We start from the raw sequence: 21,894 nt of genomic DNA on the forward strand, positions 1-21,894 counted from the left end.
ACTTTTTTTTTATTTCTTCGGAGAATCTAAGATCAATGTGTTACTTTCTCCATTGGTCAGTAGACTATCACTATTTCAGGTTTGTACAGACTGGTTGTGTTGTTGAATAAAGCAAATGACTCTAAACCTGTGTTATTTTATCTGCATCTGTGTCCTTAAAGGGGACATATACAAAAAATCTTTTAGCCATTAAATACATTTTAATATGCGTTTAAGGGAATGCAGAAAATTATAATCTAGTCTCTCCAGGCCGTTCAGTTTTCTCCATTTCCTATTATGTTTTATTTTTTTAAAAACAATTATGTCACAGTTTTTGCTGTGGATCTGCTAAACAAGATCATGGACTTCCGGCTTATCGATTACGCAAATCCACCATTTTTATTTTTCACCGTGATTTTGTAATCCAAGTTTAAGGATGTTGGAGCTACAAGTGGATGAGTGAAAAGGTTTGGGCTGGAGTTTCATAGATGTGACGTAGTGGAGAAGCGACCGTGAGACTGATTCAGACAATGGCGGCTCGTCGAGGAAGCAAGCGTTAACATTGATGCTGCTATTTCTTCTGTGTTGTCTAATCTACCTAATATTGTTTCATTAAAAGAACATCAGAGAACGGCTCTGAAGGCTTTTGTTGGTGGAAACCATGTTTTCACCCTTCTCCTGACCGGATTTGGCAAGTTTTGTTTTCTGGGGCGTGTCCGCGGCGGAGCGGTTAGCGCGAACCATGTTAGGAGGCCTTTAGTCCTCAACGCGGTCGGCCCGGGATCGACTCCGACCCGCGGTGCTTTGCCGCCTGTCTTCCCCCCTTTTCCTGTCAGCTCACTGTCCATAAAACGCGTCCACTAGAGCCGCAAAAAATTTCTGCGTCGCTCTCACAGCGTCACGGGTTAGCTTCGGTGTGAGTGGTTGAAATAACACGTTGATAAAGATGACAGACAAGTGGCTTATCCAATCATATGCAAGGATTTTTGATAAGGCCCAGCCTTCAATAAAGGCAATTCCTATGGAGAGGTCCCAGATGGATGTGAGTGGAGCTAGGCGGAGCGAAATACATCTGGCTAGAGTCAGGTTAACACAGCCCCACCAAACCATAATCTTGCTTTTGAGCAAGTGCTGTTCTCCTTGTCGCTACCCGATCTATATCGGTAGCACGATCCGTTCCATCAGCTCATTTGCACGTGCGCGAACAGAATAACTTCCGGTGGGCAATATTTCATTCTTCATACTTTTTTATTCTTTTGTATTTTTTCGAGGTGGGGGTTTCTTTTTGTATATTTTTGTATTTGCGGCAGTATTGCATATTCTTAAAATTAAACAACAGAAATACATAAAAAAATAAAAAATTTTCGTTTGTTACCCAGTCGTGGTTAGGGAAATAAAAATATATAAACCATTTCTTAAAGTACATAAAAAACCCAGCTATAAATGCATATAGGAGTATAGAAACGTACTTGATTTTGAATATTCTTCAGTTTTTTTATCATTTATTTGATTTGCGTATGTATGTAATTTGTGCTTAATAAATATGTTTTAAAAAGGTATGCCTTGGATTTATGTGTGTTCTTTGTTCTATTCCCTGTTCGGTTTTTGTAAAAAATAAACAATGCGGCTGCTATGACGAGGTCTTCTCAAGTTTATGATGTGTACACCAGAGGGCGCTAAATTCTCAATCCATAATTTTAACTTTCAAATAAAATAAATTTTTAGAACAAGATTATTTGTATAACAAAATTCTCCGTATAATTAAGGATGAAAATGTTTTTTTCCAGTCCTGTTTGAACAAATAATAAAACGAACAGAGTGCCTTCAGACAATCAGATAAACGTTACATAATAATATCTTCCTAGACTTCGCAGCATATCCGATGATGACGTCAAGCAATACAATGCAGAGAATGTAAAACGCATCAATTTCTTCCAGAAAACTCTTCAATATTTTCTATAAGATATACAGGACTGTCTCAGAAAATTAGAATATTGTGAGAAAGTTCTTTATGCAATTAAAAAACATGAAATGTCATACATTCTGGATTCATTACAAATCAATTGAAATATCGCAAGCCTTTTATTGTTTTGATATTGCTGATTATGGCGTACAGCTGAAGAAAACTCAAAAATCCTATCTCAAAATATTAGAATATTTCCTCAGACCAAGTAAAAAACAAAATTATAACAGCAAAACAAAATCAAACATTTGAAAATGTCCATTAATGCACTCAGTACTTGGTTGGGAATCCTTTTGCACAGATTACTGCATCAATGTTGCGTGGCATGGAGGCAATCAGCCTGTGGCATTGCTGAGGTGTTATGGATGCCCAGGATGCTTCAATAGCGGCCTTTAGCTCATTTGCGTTGTTGGCTCTGGTGTCTTTCAGCTTCTTCTTCACAATAGCCCACAAATTCTCTATGGGGTTCAGGTCAAGGGAATTGGCAGGCCAATCAAGGACAGTAATGCCATGGTCAGTACACCAGTTACTGGTGGTTTTGGCACTGGGGGCAGGTGCCAGATCATGCTGGAAAATGAAATCATCATCTCCATAGAGCTTTTTAGCAGATGGAAGCATGTAGTGCTTTAAAATCTCTTGGTACACAGCTGCATTTACTCTGGACTTGATGAAACACAGTGGACCAACACCAGAAGCTGACATGGCTCCCCAAACCATCGTTGACTGTGGGAACTTCACACTGGATTTCAATTAACTTGGATTTTGCGCCTCTCCAGTCTTTCTCCAGACTCTGGCGCCTTGACTACCAAATGACATACAAAACTTGCTTTCGTCTGAAAAGAGGACTTTGGACCACTCTGCAACTGTCCAGTGCTTCTTTTCCATAGCCCAAGTCAGACGCTTCTTCCGTTGTCTTGAGTTCAGAAGTGGCTTGACCATGGGAATACGGCTATTGTAGCCCATTTCCCGGACACGTCTGTGAACAGTGGCATTGATACCTGGACTCCAGCTTCAGTCCACTGTCTTTGAAGCTCCCCCAAATTCTGGAAGCGGCTCTTCTTCACAATGCTGTTAAGGCTGCGGTCACCTCTCTTGGTTGTGCAGCGTTTCTTGCCACATTCCCCCCTTCTAACACACTTTTTGTGAATGTGCTTTGAAACTGCACTCTGAACAGCCTGCTCTTTGAGAAATTTCTTTTTGTGTCTTACCCTCCTGATGGAGGGTGTCAATGATGGTCTTCTGGACAGCAGTCAGATCAGCAGTCTTCCCCATACTTGTGATTTAGTTTACTGAACCAAGCTGAGTGTTTTTCAAGGCTCAGGAAACCCTTGCAGGTGTTTCGAGTTAATTAGACGATTCAAATGATTAGTTGAATAGCCTACTAGTATACTTTTTCACCATATTCTAATATTTTGAGATAAGATATTTGGGTTTCTTAAGCTGTAAGCCATAATCAGCAATATTAAAACAATAAAAGGCTTGTGATATTTCAGTTGATTTGTAATGAATCCAGAATGTATGACATTCCATGGTTTTTAATTGAATTACAGAAAATAAAGAACTTTAGTCCTGTAGTTTAGCATTCTTTAATGCTTTAAGTATAGAAGTAAATATTTTCAGTACCGTAATTGCATAATTTTTTTGGCGACCCAGAAGTTATTCTGTTCGCGCTTGCGCAAATGAGCTGATGGAACGGATCGTGCTACCAGTATGGATCGGGTAGTGACCTGCCAAACCCAGAGTGGTCCTTTCTATTGCCAGAGAGGTGTGATTGATCACTAAAGAGAGCTCCAAAATAACAGTGCCAGAGACTGGTGACTCCATTTTGGCGAGGGGGAATTTTTTATTTTATTTAGGAAATTATGTGTAAAGTTGTAAAATTACAAGAATAAAGCTAGATTTTTGTAAGAACTCTGCATTAAAATGAGGAATGTGGAGAATCTTGTAAAGTTATATTTTATATCAGTTTCACAAATAAGGAAATGCTAAACTGTTTTAGGACATCAGCATCAAATCTCGTGACCCCCCCAGGGGTTCCAACCCTCATTTTGGGAACCCCTGCTGTAGACTACACCGTGCTTTACACTAGGGCTCTGACGAGTCACCTAATGATTCAAGGACCTCGATTCATACAATTCATCGAGAGTAATACCGTAGCTTATTACTGCCAAAGATTAGCAGCCCCCTGCTTTGACTGGCCATCATGGTGGCCCTGCGGCCAATCACGTAAGGATCAAACCATTATGTGAAAGCAGAGAGGGGTGTAGGGAGTGCAGCTGTGAGTAAAGGGTGAGTGTAGGTTGTCCTGTCACATAACAATGAGGGACAGGCAAAAACCAAGCATCTGGCTGCAGTTTAAAGACGCTGAGGACAATAAAGCAGAGCTCCGTCATTGCAGAATGACAATAACTTTTAAAAACAGGTTCCACTGCAAAGCTGCAGAAATGTATCAGAGCTGTCAATTTAGAGGGAGTGGTTCTGTTCTGCACTTTTTAGTTTTGTGCTACAAAAAACATTTGACTACAATATTATAACATTCTGTAAATCGACTACTGTTTTTTTTTATCTGAACATACCATACCTAATATCTATTAATAATTGGACAGATTTTTTTTTTTAAGTCTTTCTTTGCTGTACAAAATATCTTTAATTGTAGCTTTTTCATATTTATTTATCTTGTGTGTAAGTCTGGTGTTTTCTATCCACCTGTTTATACCACGGTCACAGCCGAATTTCCCCACTGAGGGCAATAAAGGTGTGTGTATGTATGTATATATATATATATATATATATATATATATATATATATATATATATATATATATATATATATATATTATAGAGAGAATGTAGGTTAATATTACAGTCATTACATCCTCCCAACCAATCACAAACGCAGACCCAGGAATGTTCCGCCCTCTTCAGAGAGCACGGGTTCTATTTTTCTTTTTTAAAAACTTGCAGTTTTGGTAAAAAATTGGTTGAATAAAGGTTTGAGTGTGAATTCAGTGTTTGTGCTCGTTATATAAAAATAGGTTGCTAAGGAACAGCATAAAATGGCCAGGGCTTCACATAAAATATATGTTTTGAATTTGTTGATAATTATTGATATCGATCAGTATGATTTTTATTTTTTTCTATGGTGTCCAGCCCTACTGTCAATACATTTTTTATTTATTATGATTTAAGATGCAGAGACACAGCAACATGTGGGGGTAGGGGAATACTGCTTCGCTCTGTTCTGTACAGCCAGAAATAGCGCAGAACAGGCGCAGCAGTGGCTGCGTAGGTAGAGCTCACGTCACATATATGGAGGCCTTGGTCCTCGACGAGGCCGTTGTAGGTTCACAGGTCGGCATGTGGACCTCTCTCTCAACCCTGTCAGTTCACTTTCAAATACAGACAACTAGTGTCACAAAACTTTAAAGAAGGAAAAAACTGCAGTCGTTCCAGCACATGATCTCATTCACTGTCCATTTGACCCAGTTCCATTTTCCCTCCCTCAGAGCTCGTTTAAAGTTGGCCAGGCAAGGTTTCAGATTGCTGCAGGTTTCTTTCAGTCGGCGTGAATCTCACCAGTTTTTAACAATAAAACCAAATTATCTGCATAATAACTAATAGTCACTCTGCCTCTGTGTACCTTCTCACCAGGTTTTTATGGTGACCGTCCCCTGGAGGCAGAACCCAACGACAGCATGGGTGAGTTCAAATTATTTATGTGCCTCGTGGAAGTAAATCTTAGTTAACTACCTGTTTTTGAAAGATCTTGTAAATAAAGAGAGGGTTTTATTGGGGGATTTTCATCCCATCTTTGTTGCTACGTTACATGTGGGTGTTTCAGTGGTCAGTGCTGATGAAAAAGAAATTACCTTCTGCCATGACTTGAATGAGTGGTAATAAAAACTGTCAAAGAAAGAGCTCCATCTAGTGGCAAAGCAGAGTTTGGAACTGAGTAAAATAGTTAGGATTTCTAGCCTCATCCACAAGAGGGAGTATGAGGTCAGAAGAGCTAAACCAGACTCTCTTGGATGGAGATGTGTTTTGCTTCTTAAGCTGCAGCACTGAGAGAGCCTGGGAACATAGCAACTTGTTTTAGCCAGTACTCCTAAACTTTTGTGACATAATCACACAGTGTCTGTTAGTCGAGTCGTGGGATGTGGGGAAAAAAGGTCAGACGCCGTTTCTTTGCCTTAAAGGAAACCTGCACCAGAGGGGCCAGGGTGAGGCAGTGGTCCAATGTTAAGGTCCAGGTTCATATGAAGTTCACTTTAGACTGCGAGTGTCATTCCAGCACCAGGTGGCACTGTAGAGAGGGTCAGAGGTCAGACACAGTTGAGAAACAGCTGACCTCGCCGTGACTCCTCGCTGACCTGATTGTGTGTCGCTCTCCTTGGACATACGCTTTCTGATCATCCTTTTCTGGCGCTTTGAGAGGTAAGAGGAGGAGGAGAGGGTTGTTTCTAGGCAGTGGAAGGAAGCTGGAGAGGATCTATTAAAGCTGCGCACACACTGAATGAGCAGCATTGTTAGCTTGTAGCAGGATGAGGCGTAAATTTATGAGCCAGTGCCTGATTGGGTTGTAAACTTGACAAGGTAGGCTTGCTGCCAGGGCTGCTCTCTTTCTCTCTTTTGGCCCTTTTATGCTCCCAGGATGCCTCGGTGCAAGCTCTGGGCAAGGGTGATACTGAGGTCAAGGGGGGCTGAGGCAAGGCTCTTTGGGCTTGTAAATGCTTCTAGCAGGGTGGGAATTCACAAGCGTCCATTCAGTGCCCAAACACCCAGGTCAGGGGCCAAATAACTGAGCTGGCAACAGCTGTTTTCAACACTATGCCTGTAGATGTAATGCTCATGTTCACTTAGATTTCCCAAATGAAGTTTTCAGAGACATGCAACTTGTGATTATCTTCCGATAGCCATTGATTACAAACTGGTACTTTGTATAGTGCAGGCTGTTGGGCCTGCTGTGCTAAAATGTTCAGCTGCTGTCTGAAAAAGTCACGTATTCATCTTCTCTGATCTCTCTTCACACTTCTTTTTCTTGGTTGATTTATAATTAAAAGATTCCAAAAGTCAATTCAATCTTTCTCAGAGTTTGAAGCTGTTAAAACAGCTGTTTTGGGTTAAAGTGTAAATAATTGAAGTTTCCCAAATTCATGTCCTTCATAAATAAATGAAAAAATAAATAAAATGTTTTGACTGCAGTTTCAAGCCTTAATTACAACTTTTCTTTCTTTCTTTTTTTTTTTTTTTGCTTCAGACTAATTAAAGATTCTCAAATTCATTTCTTTCATTAAAAAACAAGTTAAAAGAAGCAAGAAAATAATTATTTTCTTTCTTACATGGTGAATTCTTCTGTCACCAACACTTTTTGAGCTTGGAATAAATAGAGAAGTGCAGAACATCTTGCAGCAACATTTTGAAGCTTAAAATGTGTCCGTTTTGGAATAAGTATTGCCTTTTATAAACTGAGATTTTTTTTTCTCTCGTCAACATTTTAAAGACCAGTTATTTTATGTTTTTCTGGCTTGGTTCCACCATTTCTAAACATAGCACAGTTTTTTTTGGGGTGATATTCAAAATATCTGCCTTTTGTCGAGGGTGGCTTCTCAAAGTCCTTCCACTAATCACAGATGAAACAGATGCCATTTCCCATGTAAGGAGGATCTCTGGTCTAAATGGCTGTTTTGTGACTTGCATCCAATGGTGTTCTGCCTCTTCCATATAATGCTTGACCCCACTCCAGTACCCAGGAGCTGGCTTCAGCGAGGTTGCCATGGTACTTTGACTGCATCTTTCCATGGTTAATCATTAGCAGCTTGGAACCTTTAGATGTGTCACTCGCTGCATCTCTGCATCCTGTTTTCAATCAAGTCGATATTATTGTGAACCGTTTCTTTTCTTTTTCCAATCAAACACAAAGGAATGTAGAAAACTTATAATCAGTGCTAATATCTGCATGGATGACACATCCGGTTTAAACAAGGCCGTTATATGTTAGGAGTATTTATTTTTTAGTCATCTTCTGTATATTTTAAACAACCCCTCCCTGTTTCAGATTTTTTTTCTAGTTAACTTTAAACCATGTGGTGATGTATTCAGTGCCCCTGATGCACTACACCCCTTAGACCACTGGGTGGCAGCCTATCCGTGCTGAACCTCCTTCTGATGTTTACTGCCACATGCCACCTGGACCCAGTGAACTCAGGACCCATATGGAAGTACTTGGCCTGAGCCCAGACATGCCTTTCCTTTGTCCTCACATAACTGGGCTAGCTCCTTATAGCGGCGTCCAAAAGTCATTCAAAGACCACCAGGTTTTCATTTTGCGATGTGCTGCACAGCATAGTACTGAAAACTCAGCACCGCTGCAGATCTGCACTTCTCTGTATTCCTTTGTGGCATTTATTTGTCTTATAAAGTGGATTTAACTGTTTAGCCCAGGGCACTGTTTAGCAGAAGCGAATCAATAGTTAAATGAGTGAATAATGAAAGTATAAAACCCATTTTTTTTTTTTAGACGTTCCCTTTCTGGTCCTGTGGTCGGCCCTGTCTTTTGTTCTGTGCATTTAGCGTGACTGCTGCCATGTGATTTGGGAGTTGCGGCTGCTGCTGACCTCTGTGCTTTCTTATCATTTTAGCCTTTAATAATTCATGATTAGCCTAGATGTGATTCAACTTCCTTTTTTCCTCTCGCTTGATTCAACTCGCGCTGGCGTTGGACTCGGGGGTCAGCCTGCGGAGTGTTTCCAGGTCAGGGAGAAGTGGGTCACACTGTTCCCACTGTCAGTGCCTATAACTTCACAGTGTGTGATGACAAAGCCCAACTCCACAGGGATAAACACACTGAGGTTTGTGTGGCCCTAACACACTGTATGCAGAGAGCCATATCCGCCCACTGCTCACATCTCTGTAGATACTCGGCTTCATTCACAGCTCCTCCTTCGCTTGCTAGTTTAGGAGAATTAAAAATATATATATATATATTTTCTTTTATTGATGCCGTCACATATTGGTGTCTAACTTCCCACCTTGTGTCCTAATAACACACACAGTCAGGGAAATAGTACACGTTTCATTGGACCAACTATAAACCAAGGTGCCTGTTGTTGTCCCCGCAGACCCTATAACTGCCAGCTATGAATGAATAAGGGCTCTGCCTAGAGAAACCTCTGTAGGGGTGTTTAAAGTGTCTCACCTGGCCACTTTCACCCACATTATTCCCATATGGCAGTCTCTCCTCCACGGCTACACGAAAAATTATTTTACTGGTTTCCCATTTCAGAGATCCACATTTTACACAGGGTGGATTTGGGCTGATTGAACAAAAATCGTTTGCCTGCTCAGCAGCTTTTTATTTAAAACGGTAACAGAGATTTCTGAAGGGCTGTTGAGTTTCATTGGAAGGGTTCGTAGTCGATATCATTTTATGTTTTTATTTTAATGTTGTTTCTCCAAGCTTCTTTAACACGTTGACGTAAAACAGACTCTGAACAGGCAACATTATTGCTCTGGTAGCTAATAACGTATTACATTATTCTAGGAAAGGGAAGTGGGCGTTTCCTTGACCGTAAAAAGATGACTCTGAAACATGTAACAAAATATTTAGACCCTAAAACCATTTCTAAACACATTTTCGGCAGTTTGTGGAATTTTCTGTGTGTTATTACACTTCTTTTAAAAGATACTTTGAAATATATAAGACTTAAGGTAGACTCTCTCTGAAATTAATCTACCTAATTCCCAAAAATATTTGAATTTATTTATATTTTTAAATTCCTTATAACAGTAGCAGTTACTTCTCAGGTAAAGTGAAGCATCACCATTTTTTTAATGCAAATTCATTATCAGTTTAATATCAGTACAAATCAAAACAAATCAGCTCCACCTTACAACACGTCATCTCCAGGCACTTTACAAATTCAGATCAATCAAATCGTCCAGGTAGGTTGGTGAAAAAGTTTCTATCTCAGGAAACCCAGCAGATTGCATCGAGTCATTGACTTGGATGAGCGTGGAGCCACAGTGGGCAGTAGCTTGCATTGCTTGTACCTAATCTGTCTGGATGATTTGATACAGTTGACTTGAGATGACGTGTTGAGGCTCTGCACCATATAAATAAATTGAATTTCCCGGAGTATGTTCAAGGCTCTTACGGTCTGCCATGTTGCTGCTATCCGCCCTATTTCTGTAACATGGATGCTGTGCGTGAATTTTGTTTGTGACCTCCGGACTAGCGTTTAATGCGTATAATGAAACGCTCTCTCACAGAGCAAATACAGGTCAAAACATGGTGGAACATCAACTTTTACACTTTAACTGGGATAATGCAATCATAGCTTGGCATGTGCTATTATTCGGTTTGCTTCTTTAGTTTTTAGTAGCTGCACTAAAGCGTCCAAATAAGCTTACAGTTTACAATTTAACAAATATTCATTTCATAAGTTAGTTTTTTCTATAATATAATACATTTTCTTTTCTTTGTTTTTCAAAGATGATTGAAGCACACTATTAGAGATGTCGTTAGTGTTGTATAATGTTTAAATACAAGATTCTATAAGAAGGCATCTTCTTCTTCATATATAAGAAGGAAAGTTTCACTGCAATTGACTCTTCTCCAAGTGCAATAGATGCGTATGAGTATGAAATAATCAGGATTTCAGTACTGACCTTAATAATAGTAATTATAATTTTGCCTGAATTGAGCAGTACATCTTTCTTTTGAAAAGCGGCAGGATGAAGTGAAGTTGTAGCCTGTGACAGACCTGTGTTCTGTCACTCTGAAAGATTTCCAGTGTGTTTTTGTTGACACATTTGAGCGTGTCAACAAAGAAGAAATAATCCACTGATCACAGGGATGGTTCTGTTTCACTTTGAACAAACAGTTCTCTGTCAATGTGTCCTTGGCCAAGACACTTCACCCACATCGCCAGCTGGCGGTGGTCAGAGGGCCCAGTGGTGCCGATGTATGGCAGCCTCGCCTCTGTCAGTCTGCCCCAGGGCAGCTGTGGTTACAAACATAGCTCACCAATGCCAGGGTGTGAATGCGTGAATTGGTGGATGATTGTAGTGTAAAGCGCTTTTGGGTCGTCAGACTAGTTAAAGTACAAGCCATTACCATTACTGTTGCATGTTGGACGCTCTTGCTGAAGCCACAAGTTAAGCTTTATCTGGTTAGGGGTGCAGCCGATCCCCCGCTCTGACAGTCAGTAACTTTTTGCTCATTGCAACAGACAAGGAAGAACTTTAGCTAAACTGTAAACCAGTTACTTTAAAAATAAATGGGTTCACCATTAAAGCAAACAGTGTTACTACAGCTGCTGCTCTCTTAAGCAGAGTTGCACATGCAATCAGTCCTGCAGCAGCACTGCTGGAAATGGGGTGAATAAAGCACACACTCCTTTAAATGCTTCAGAATATAAACTTTGCGTTAGGTTCTTGGCTGTCCTGTCAGGTATGTCGGGTATAACCAGACGTTTGGAGACGTTGCTGTTAGCCCAAGAAATCTGATCTGGTAACCAGTTGAACAGCCCAACAAGGGTCAAGTCATTGTAGTCAGATCTTCATCTTGTGAATAAAAAAGTCAGTGCAGGAGGTCAGCCGACTGCTCCAAGCCACTCCTTGATAAATCTAAATTTCCGTGTAATTTTACCCACCTGCCTGTGTACATTGGACTTCCCTGTCCTTGCCCCAAAAAACATATGCAAATCATTAAAAAATTAGGTATTACATTTGGAAATGAAAGCCACAGTTTAAGGGACTTATGTATCATAAAGGGTCATCATAAGGGGGTGGCTTGGGACGGCCCGGTGATGTTAAATACTGACCTTTCAGTCTGCTCCCTCTGAAAAGTTCTGGTTGCAAAGACTGCAGCAGAGTTAGAACTTGAAATGGCACTTGCGAACCAAGGTTCCTCTTAGTTTCCCTCTGTAACGCTGGTGCCAGTTCAAAAATAATTGCCCTGCGCAATCTAAACAGGCTAAGTAGTCCCTCATCACCATGTGCCGGCAGGTCAGCATGATGTCCAAAACACATCCTCTCCACATTCTTCGACTGGCCTCCAGCACTGCCAACGCTACCACCATTCCACAATTGACATAACACCGTCTGTCAATCCGTCTTGGAGGCTCGTCAGTAACTGACCAATCAGTGATCGCAAATTGACCCAAACTGGAATGCCCCTTACTTGCAGAATCTGCATGCCCTTCCCTCTGACATCATTCTGGCATGTTACCTTACAAATGCATTGTGGTCAGAGGGATTTTATTAAAGAAACATTGGTAAAAAGTTAGTTTAACGTTGTCAGTGGAGAAAGTACAATCCAGAGACGTGTTATCCCGAGTGTTTAGAGGGTGTTCATTCTTTTTCAAGAACCTTAAAGGAGTCTAGAAAAATCTAAATGATAAATATGCAGCTGACCAATCTCATGAGCAGCTGAACACAACAGTGATCGAGGGGAACTACCGCAAGTTTGTCTGTACAAAGGTAACTGCATTTTTATTCATAAACGTATGCTTAAATTAAAGGGTAATGCTTGATACTAGTTTTTCTGTGTTTTATGTGTGTTGGATATTTGTATGTTGCAACTTGTGCTTACCTAAGTTGAATCTTGTCAGCTATGATCAGCTAACAGGACTCCGATTTTGCACAAAGCATTTAATAGGTAGCGAAATATATATTTTATGTAGGGTATAAGTTGGGTATTTAAACTTGGGCGCTGATTTGTCTGTGGTTACCTTGAAGTAACTTCACTGATACGATTTACAACTCCGTTGAATTTTTTTTCCCTGTCTCTTTTGCTTTATTGCTGGTAGGCAAAATGCCTGTGTTAACACTGAGTGTACTACGTCTTTCTTGTGGGGGTTAGAGCTACCTGGGTACACTTCCCGTGGGCTGTGTGATCTTACAGTTGGAGTGACATCAATTATGCAGCTTTTTATGGATATGTGCGATTGTCTCCACCTTAGGAATCATCATACCTGACTGGTTAGGAATTAATCTGGTGATCTGACTCCATTTTCCTTTTCAGTGAGAATTAAAGAGCCCGTTTAATGATTCACATGGATTTTATCCCCTTAGCGCACAGATCGATGCACATTTACATGCACATGTGACAAAAACAGTGATATATTCAGTTTACGTGTGATTGAGGTTGTTTCCATGGTTTTTGAGGCGTGTTTGAATGTGGTATGAGGGTAGATGTGAGTTTTGCAATTATACACTTTATTATTTTATTATAAGTTATTTAATGTTTAATAAATAACTCTCTGTCTGTTAGGTATTGTCTGGTGGATGTCAGCCCGAGAGCTGAGATCAGGACAATAGTTGAAAGGCATGATTCGAGCACGGGTGATCTTTTTAACAGCAAACTCTGCGCACACATAAAATAAATGAGTGACAACTTCTCTTCAAGTTCAAGAATTTATTAACAGAAACAAAATGAACATCCAGAGAACATCACTATATAATGCTGTTCATCTGAATTAACACTATATTTCAATCAATAAAAGCTAAGCTAAGGAACTATGTACATGCAAAAGGACACAAGACAAAGCATGTGGTTGATCATCATCAGAATAATTCAGTGAATCCTGGTTCACTGCAGATCTGAGTTAAGGAACATGGAATGGAGTTAAATTAGCTTGACTTATTCAGAACAACATTTGGTATGCCTTTCATTCCGTTCATAATGCAAATCCCAAGTTACACAAAACATTATTTGTGGAAATAACATTTTAAAGAATAATTTGCTCAGTAAAATCATTAACTTTAGGGACGCTCAATTTTATTAATGCGATTATACCTCCGGGAGGCTCGGGGTCGCTTTAGCTATCAGTCGCTAAAATCGACTTATCCTAAAGTTATACAAAACGGCTTTAAATCAAGCTAAATAGCATTTAGGCTAGCAGACTTTTGCCGCTAACTTTAAAAACTTCGGCTTTATTTTTAGCCATAATGAGTGAGCCGGATAACATAAACATTAATATCCCATCAATGTATGAAACCCTTGTGGAGATAACGTTTATTATAACCATAAAAACACACTCAAATCACATCGGCAATGGCATGGTATCGACATGCTACGGGAGCTATGTCGCTCAGCCCCTTTGTGTTTAAAACACCATGTGGACGCATTAAACAAGCTTTCCAAACAAACCCTTCAACTTTCCCTGTGGTTTCATTGTCTCGTGTGAGTTTGGTTCACTTTGGCTATCCAAGGAAGAGCAGTGGTCCAGGGTAAAACGTTGGTCATTTCAGCAGCCGACATGCAGCTCTGTGGCTATGAGCTAGCCAAACGTGGTCAAGGGTAGCCTGGCCCGACATCCTGCATGCAGTCTCTGAGCTCTCAGCTTGTCTGGTGAGGGAAGGCGACCGATTCCCTTCGTCTCAAGTCAGTTTTTCCTGTAACAGCTGAGGAAAATAAACAAAGCTGTTTCAGCATTCTTTACTTCAGCGGCTGGTTGGGCAGAAGTTAAACTGCAAACTTGGCTTCTGGTTCTAGTCTGAACCGAGTCCGGTCCTCTGCCCCATGAGGCCCGCATGGTGGCTGGTCTTGTTGGCTGGTCCCAGCCACGCTCTCCTCCAGCGCCTCCAGGCAAGAAGTGGTCAGACTGAGGGGTTGTCCTGTGGGAGCAAAGTTTTATAGCACTGATGGAACCCTGCTGAGAGAAGCTGTCTCTGCTTTGGATGTGAACGTCGTTGCTCACAATTCATTTTGATTCCTTCCCCATGTCACATGTTGTTCAGAATTCAAACTGAATTTTGCCATGGTGCGACGGCATAACATGTGATTCTATTTCTTTGTACATATTTAAACCGTAAAAGCTCAAACTCAACAGGGTTGATGCTCCTTCAGTTAAATAAAACTGAGGGGAGTTGTATTTCAGTGGATTTGGCAGACTCATAGTATTTTTTTCTTTCAATGTCATCTGAAGACGTTTACATTGCTGCCTTACACTTTCAGGCAGGTCATAAATTTGTGTACTCTTTCACTCAACATTATTTTTTGTACACGGCAAGTTTGACGTTAAACATTGTGGCGCAAGTTATTTTGTGTGTATGCGCACTCCGTACATGAGGCCCCTGGGGTTAGTGCTCTGGTGGTTTGGGTCAGAGGGGTTTTCTAACTGGTCTCTATCTTATAGTGTCAGATGGGAGCAAACTCCAGAAAAGCTTTTTCAACCACTACCCAGCTTCTTTACATTCCAAGAGGCTTTGCTTATAGGTTAGGACAAATTTATTTTTCTACATTCCAGTAGCAAAAATGAATTGCATTTAAAAAGTGAAGTTTTGTTGTTTGTCACCAGAGTTGCTGTCACTTTGTGTGATCTTCCTCTTAATCAACGGTAAAGTCTCACACAATATTTTAAATGTCTATTAAACAAAGCATTTGTCATAGCTGATGTCCACACTTGTTCTCTAATGAAGGGGAAGTGCTGTTTGGTAGACTAAAACGCACACTTTCAAATGCTTTACCTCACATTTAGTTCTCAATGAAAGAAAGTAACTGGCAACATTTTCAAAGATCACATGACTTTTACAGAACTAATTGCTGCTATATTCTAAACAGATTAATTTGCTGTTTACAGAAAATGAAAATCCAGAAAGACATTTTAAGGTGGTGATATGCTCCATAGAACTTTAAAGTTCAGTTTAGTTGGTTTACAAAATGCTTTAATTTTTTTGTTGCTCTTAGAGTAAAACATGTCAGGCAGCTAACATTATTTGTTTGAATGAAAACCTCTTCCTACATCATAACTACTAAAACATGTGAAAGGAATCATTTAGAAGCTGGGTCTTTAACCTTCCTTATTGTGAAGAGTTTTGTTGAAGATGCAGCCTTTACAGAACTGTTCTATTAATGATAATATCACAGTTTCTGTTCCTTTCGGCGCTCTAGAACAGAATGAAACTGGTTAAAACCAGTGACAGAGGCTCTAATGTTTTTTTTTTATCCTTTTTTTAACAAGTGGAACAGATTTTTTCCCCCGCCCTTGTTTGGATGTTGTGATTTCAGGCTAATTATAGCTAGTACTTGTTATTATTTTTAGATCTGTTAAATAAGTAACAGAGTTGTTTACATCTGGTTGTAGCTGCAGGAGAGAGAAGAAGGTCTAAGTTATTTTTTTTTTGATTGTCATGGGAAATTAGTAATTCCTGGGAACTAAAATATGACTTAAGCACTGATGTGGACAGCACTGGGAAAAGTGCCAAATGTTGGGTTTGTAGTTTATCACCAAATATCGCATTGAAGTGTGATGAGACAACACAGATCCTTGGACTTCAGTCACTAATGGTACTGTGTTCAGCATTCAGTGAAGAAATAAAACGTGCAGTTCGTGTCCAGTCGTCCAGAACTACACAATACCCTAGATGAAATCAAACCAACACAATCCAATTTGTTTCACAGATTTTATTCAGGGACACAGTTCAATATAAATGCCATATCCTAAATGTCAGGCAAGACATTCTGATGACACTGTAAAGCCAGCTGGTCAAAAGTGGTCTATTTAAAGAAACCCAGTCACTTGTGTCAAGTCATTGACTTCTCAGTAATCCTTCAAACTGAGTATGGCGACAGCAGTAAGCCCCATTTTAACAGGATGAAGCCTTCAACAGAACCCCGCTTTGGTGTGGGTCACTCTCTGCCATGAAGTGGGAAAGGCCACTAGGCATCACACAGGGAAATGGTGAATGGCAGCCAGATGCCTCCATTCTGCGTGGCTATTATTGGAAAATAATGGATGTGTATTTTTTGGTATGTGTTATGTTGTGGTGATCTGTTTGGTTATACCGTTTGTTGGGTGCGCGCCGTCACTTAAATGTGAAATGTAACAATTTCAGTCAAGCTTACGTTTTTTTTGTTTTTTTCCAAAAATCATAATTTTTGTTCTCATTTTGTTCTCTGATCTACACGAGTCGGTTACACCTTATGAAAGGTCCTGACACACACATTGGGGGGATTTGGAAGTGGACCCAACAACATCACGCTCCAGATCCACTTTAAGAGACTGTAATTGACCCATAGAAAATGTAAAGAGCAATGTGCGATTGCAGAGTAAGTTTGACAATGGTCCTTTTCATTAGCTTCACCTTTTCTGAGTAAGGTGGATTTTTGACATTGTTTGTTTTGATGCTCCTCTGACTGAAAATGACTGCTACAATCAGCTATGCTTCCACTTTTGGTTGGAACCTTGTAATATGGTTCTTCATGTTTGTTGTCTTTTTAAATATATTTCTGCTTAGTTTTGAACAGCCTGCATATGTTGAGGCTCTTGTCCAAGACATTTTCCTTGTGGTGCAGAGGCCATAATATGTGGCACATGTGACCCTGTCATGTGTTTGTCATTAACTGTTCAGACACCGCCCTGACACATTTGTGAGTTCCCTTTGCGTTGATTAGGTCATAAAATGATAACATTAAAATAATTTAGCTCCGACATGTGTTAATCAAATTCATTTTTGTCTGTGTTAGAATGGATTGGAAAATAGATTTTGTCTTCTAATGTTAACTCATTTTACTCAGGTGAAATGTGTCAGTTGAAGTTTGATCCCGTAATCCCAGCTGCATGCTCTGAAAGCACACATGGCGTTCTCTTGGCTGTTCATCTTTGTATAACGTGTGTTGACGACGTGAACTGCAGTGGAAGTTATCACAAGATGACTAATAATCATTTTTATTCCCTGTGATGATGCTCCTGTAAAATCAAAACCTGTAATAATGTGCAGCATGCAACCAACAGTGAGGTCTATAAAAGGGATCATTGGGGCTGACCTTCCCTCCAGGACAACATCTAACATTTCTGCAGACATCCTGGACACAAACTGTGTAGACCTTTACCTTTATGTCGGCGCTATTTACAAAAACCATCTACCACCGAGACCATTTCTTCCACCAGGCTGTCAATCTGGTGAACACAATTAACACCTTACAGCCTGAGTAGTCAGCTCCACTGCTGTAATCCAAAAATAATCCCATTTGGCTGATTTCCAAACTGAATAGGTACCATGTTTTTAAAAGCTACACTTTCAAATAAACTCTTTTGTGTTTTTTTTTGTCATTCTCTGTGTTACATTTCATTAAATGAGATACCAAAGAGAATTCCTCCAGTCACATTCAATGCAGAGTAGGCTTCCCCCTCCTCCACTAGTTTCTCCAGCCCTAGTCAGCTGGCTGAACTGATGGAGCTCTCCTAGTCTGACTATATAGAATACAGACTAAATTGGCTATTGCAAGTTGTGGCTTTGATTTTTAGAGAAGCACTACATATCTCACTTTTTATTGAACATTTACAAAAAATATTATTTCAAACACAGGTTGGCAACTAGCTCCCATATTTACCATGTCTGTTGGTAATAACCCAAAAACCTGAGTACTACATTCAAACTTACTGTGGAACTACAACATTTACCTGGAGTTTTAATTCTGTAAAATGTCAAGTCTTATTTTATCTACATGTTAAAATAGATTACAAATAATAATTCCAGTGTGTCTTAGGTCATCTTACTGACCCTCTTAGTGTTCAGCCTTTAAATTAAACCTCACCTGTTGAGCTTAAATGAAGGGCTCAATGTTGACCTTCAGAAAGCGGCTGGCAGCACACTCTGCCGCACTCTCTTCTCTCCCTTTTTATGAATGTTTGTAAAAAGCAACACAGCAAATTGTGTGGATAGTCATTTTTTATTATGTCATGTTAAACATTTTTACCTTCAATTTTCTTCTGCTGTCAAATCTGTGTTCTCTTTTTATGTATAAACATTTAATCCAAGCTTTGCTGTAAAATCCATGCAGGAATCAAATAAAATACAAGTTGGGTTTAATAATGCAGGAGAGCAATCAATGTATTAATAAAACATTATAATATCACTAAAAAGTGCTACACTCCACACAAGCAGCTGTTTCAGCAGGGGATATTTCTGTTCTGCATTGCGCTCGTGCTCCACTTCTAAACTACGCTCCCAGCTGCTGGTCACTGTCGCGTTCTCTTCAGGTCTGTGTGTTTAGACTCCGTGGCCTAGCTTTCCTCCGTTGTTTCTCCTTCAGTACCTGCCAACCAATATCATTGTGTCTGGCTGCCCATAAAGCTCATAGGAGCTTGTAACTTTCATTTCATTTCCCACTTTACCTTCCGGTGTGCATCATCAACAGGGGTGTTTGAACCGCAGTCTGCATTCATTGATCAGTGAGTTATTCTTGTGCAAACCCACCGACAGCAATGAATGTTTATTGCAGCCTTAAATGATGAGCACCTCTGCTTCTGCTCTGATGGTCATAGGTTAGATATGGAGTGTGGCGCTGCAAAAAAAAAAAGGAACTAAAGATAAGTAAAAGTTTCTTGAAATGAGTGTATTTATCCTTGATTTGAGTAGGTGAATAAGATGATCTGCCAATACACTGAGTATTTTACCCCTAAAATAAGATGAGTTGTTCCTATTATTAATGCAAAAATCTTATTCCATTGGCAGATAATCTGATTTACCGTCTCAAATCAAGAACCAATACAATAATTTCAAGAAGATTTTACTTATTTTTAATTCTGTTTCTGCAGTGAGGACATTGGTGTCTGGGTTGAGAAGCTCCTGGAGCATTCGCAGTGCTGAGGTGCCTCTCAAGGTACAGTCAACGGTCGATGGTTTCCCTCAGAGCACAAACTCACCGACAGCGTTGAATGTTCCCCGTGGGCACCACGTTAGCTTTGGTGGCCAGCTCCTCACAATTTGGTTGACAATCCACAATTACAACGTGTAGAACAAACTAAAGCCGAGTTCATTTTTCTGCTGCCTCAACTCTTTCCTGTTCCTGGCCCCTTTGGCATCAGTCAAAATGCATTTGTTTAAGTCTGCAGGTCTGATGAAATCATTCTGATTCCTGCAAACCTGTTCTGATGTTTTGGAGATTCTTGCCGGCTATCAGATTATTTGTGTTTTACAAGGCAAAAACTGTGAGAAACAGAAACGTGAAGACAGGTAACTGCGTGCTCCTCGTGTTACCACTCTTTTAGTCTGCCCTGCACTCTTGAACTGCACTCTTGGCACATGTGGAACGGGTCCATGCCAGGACGTGTTGTCAACCTTGTTGCTGCAACGGCTCAAATGACACCGCAAGGAAGGGTGATGATGCAAAGGCTTGAGTTGCTATACAGAGTCCTGCACACACCGTGAATGACATCATCATCATCATCATCATCACCTCCTGCAAAGCTGCACAGAAAACGCCGGTGGCTTCAGCCTGCAGTGGAGAGAGCAGAAAGAAACAGAAAGGGCTTAATTAGAAGGTAGCAAGGCTGAGACGGGCGCATGAATCGGCTCACGTGTGATCAGAAGACGGCGCCGTGCCCCACAGCTTAAACAAGTGAGCGCAGTGTTGAGCTAGTTAGAGAATACTGTTCCCTTTACCCTGCGCTGAACCTCGGCTGCTGCTCTGGGAGTGCGGCTTCCTGCCTTCTCCTCTTTGAGGTTGGAAAATCATCCAGTCATGTTTTATTAATGCACTCCCAGTCTGTCTGTCTGTCTGTCTGTCTCCTTTTCTGTCTCTGTTCTGCCTGCTCCCCTCAACACTGAAGCAGGGATTTGGAACGCCGCAGCTCATTCGCTCTGCATCCTCAGATGCTGAGACCTGTTCTGGAAGGTGCTGAAGAACAGGATGCGGGTCGTTATCTCGTTGTTTGCTTCAGTTCTGCCGAGTTTGGGTAAAAAAAAGAAGGGCGAGGATGGGAAAAGGATGATAGGCCGTGAGTTCCCTACACTTGACAGGCTTCCAGAAAGGACCCATGCTGTTCTGCTTTCTACATAATAAATGATCACTTTAGGAAGAGGGACGCGACTCACTCTCTCCCACTTTGACACAGTTCACTGACCACGGAGGAGACCTCATTATCAACACTCACTATAGAACTGCAACATTCATCACTCTCCTGTGTTCCATCAATTATGGATCCACGTGTTCCAAAGACCCAAAATAAGAAACGGGAATCATGCCGAAAGATTTTTTTTATTCACATGGTATATAACAATTGTTAAAAACTGTTAACTACTTAAATGATATTCTACCGCCTAAACAAGGAGATCCCGTATTCCCTGCGTCCTTTTCCACACGCATTAGGTAAGAATAGATTTGTAATTGTTTTCTTTTTTGTTGTAGTTGTTGCTGCCGGTTTCAGCTTCAGTGGATTTCCTTCTTGGCATTTGTAGCCCTTGGCTGTTTGCCAGAGACACACAGAGAAGCTGTTTTTTTCATTCTCAAATCTCTCCCTGTCTCTGTTTTTTTCTGACTGACTCCACTTCCGCCCCCCCTCTGCACTTGGGAAGAACTTGTGGGAAATGTATGGTAATGTGCACACTGACTCATTCATCTGGTTGAGGCGTGGCTTTCGCCTCGGCGTCGGACTTTCCTGATAATACCAGAGCCCTGGCTTAGCCCCCAGAAACTTTGCATAACTGACAAACTTTCAAAAGTGTAATGTGCACAAGATAGTTGGGCCAGCCTAGGAGGCTGCGGGGGCCTGAGGCGAGCGGTAGCAGCAGCAGCAGCAACAGTGTGACTGAACCAGCATGAACCCTGCGTCGTCAGCGCATTCCAGGGGTTGGACAATGAGAAGCACACTGTGTACTCTCTGTCCTATTGCCTTGCATATTTGGCTGCTCTGTAGCCACGACTGCCTGAAGCTAAGCAAGTACAACACAGATGCACTGACGTTAAGGAAAAAAAAAAAATTGTTCAAATTCTTACAGTACGTTCATTCAAGGGAAAAAGCCACAAAAAACCCCTCCTGTGCAACATGAGCTGTCTCTTGGTTGGGTTGAGCCTTGTGAAAGTCTAGGCCACCATAAATCTGCCTAAACTATGAAGACGTGTGTGTGAAAATGAGTTCTCAGCCTACCGCCCCAAAACGGAGGTTATAGGTGAGCCACCATGAGTTTCTGTATTGCATGAGTGAGAATGTTTCATCCTGTTA

The 21,894-nt window shown here is 40.7% G+C and overlaps 1 protein-coding gene across 2 annotated transcripts in view; it reads left to right on the forward strand.

Annotated features, from left to right (window-relative positions):
* Positions 1-21,894, forward strand: part of LOC105915816 (nuclear receptor subfamily 6 group A member 1-A) — a 149,959-nt gene that overhangs the window by 27,203 nt on the left and 100,862 nt on the right. For both annotated transcript variants that reach the window (XM_012850047.3, XM_021309345.2), the window contains exon 2: positions 5,594-5,641. In XM_012850047.3, the coding sequence (XP_012705501.1) occupies positions 5,594-5,641 (48 nt within the window). The remainder of the gene's footprint in view (positions 1-5,593; positions 5,642-21,894) is intronic.

The sequence above is a fragment of the Fundulus heteroclitus genome, chromosome 12 (genome assembly GCF_011125445.2).
Source record: "Fundulus heteroclitus isolate FHET01 chromosome 12, MU-UCD_Fhet_4.1, whole genome shotgun sequence".
NCBI lineage: Eukaryota > Metazoa > Chordata > Actinopteri > Cyprinodontiformes > Fundulidae > Fundulus > Fundulus heteroclitus.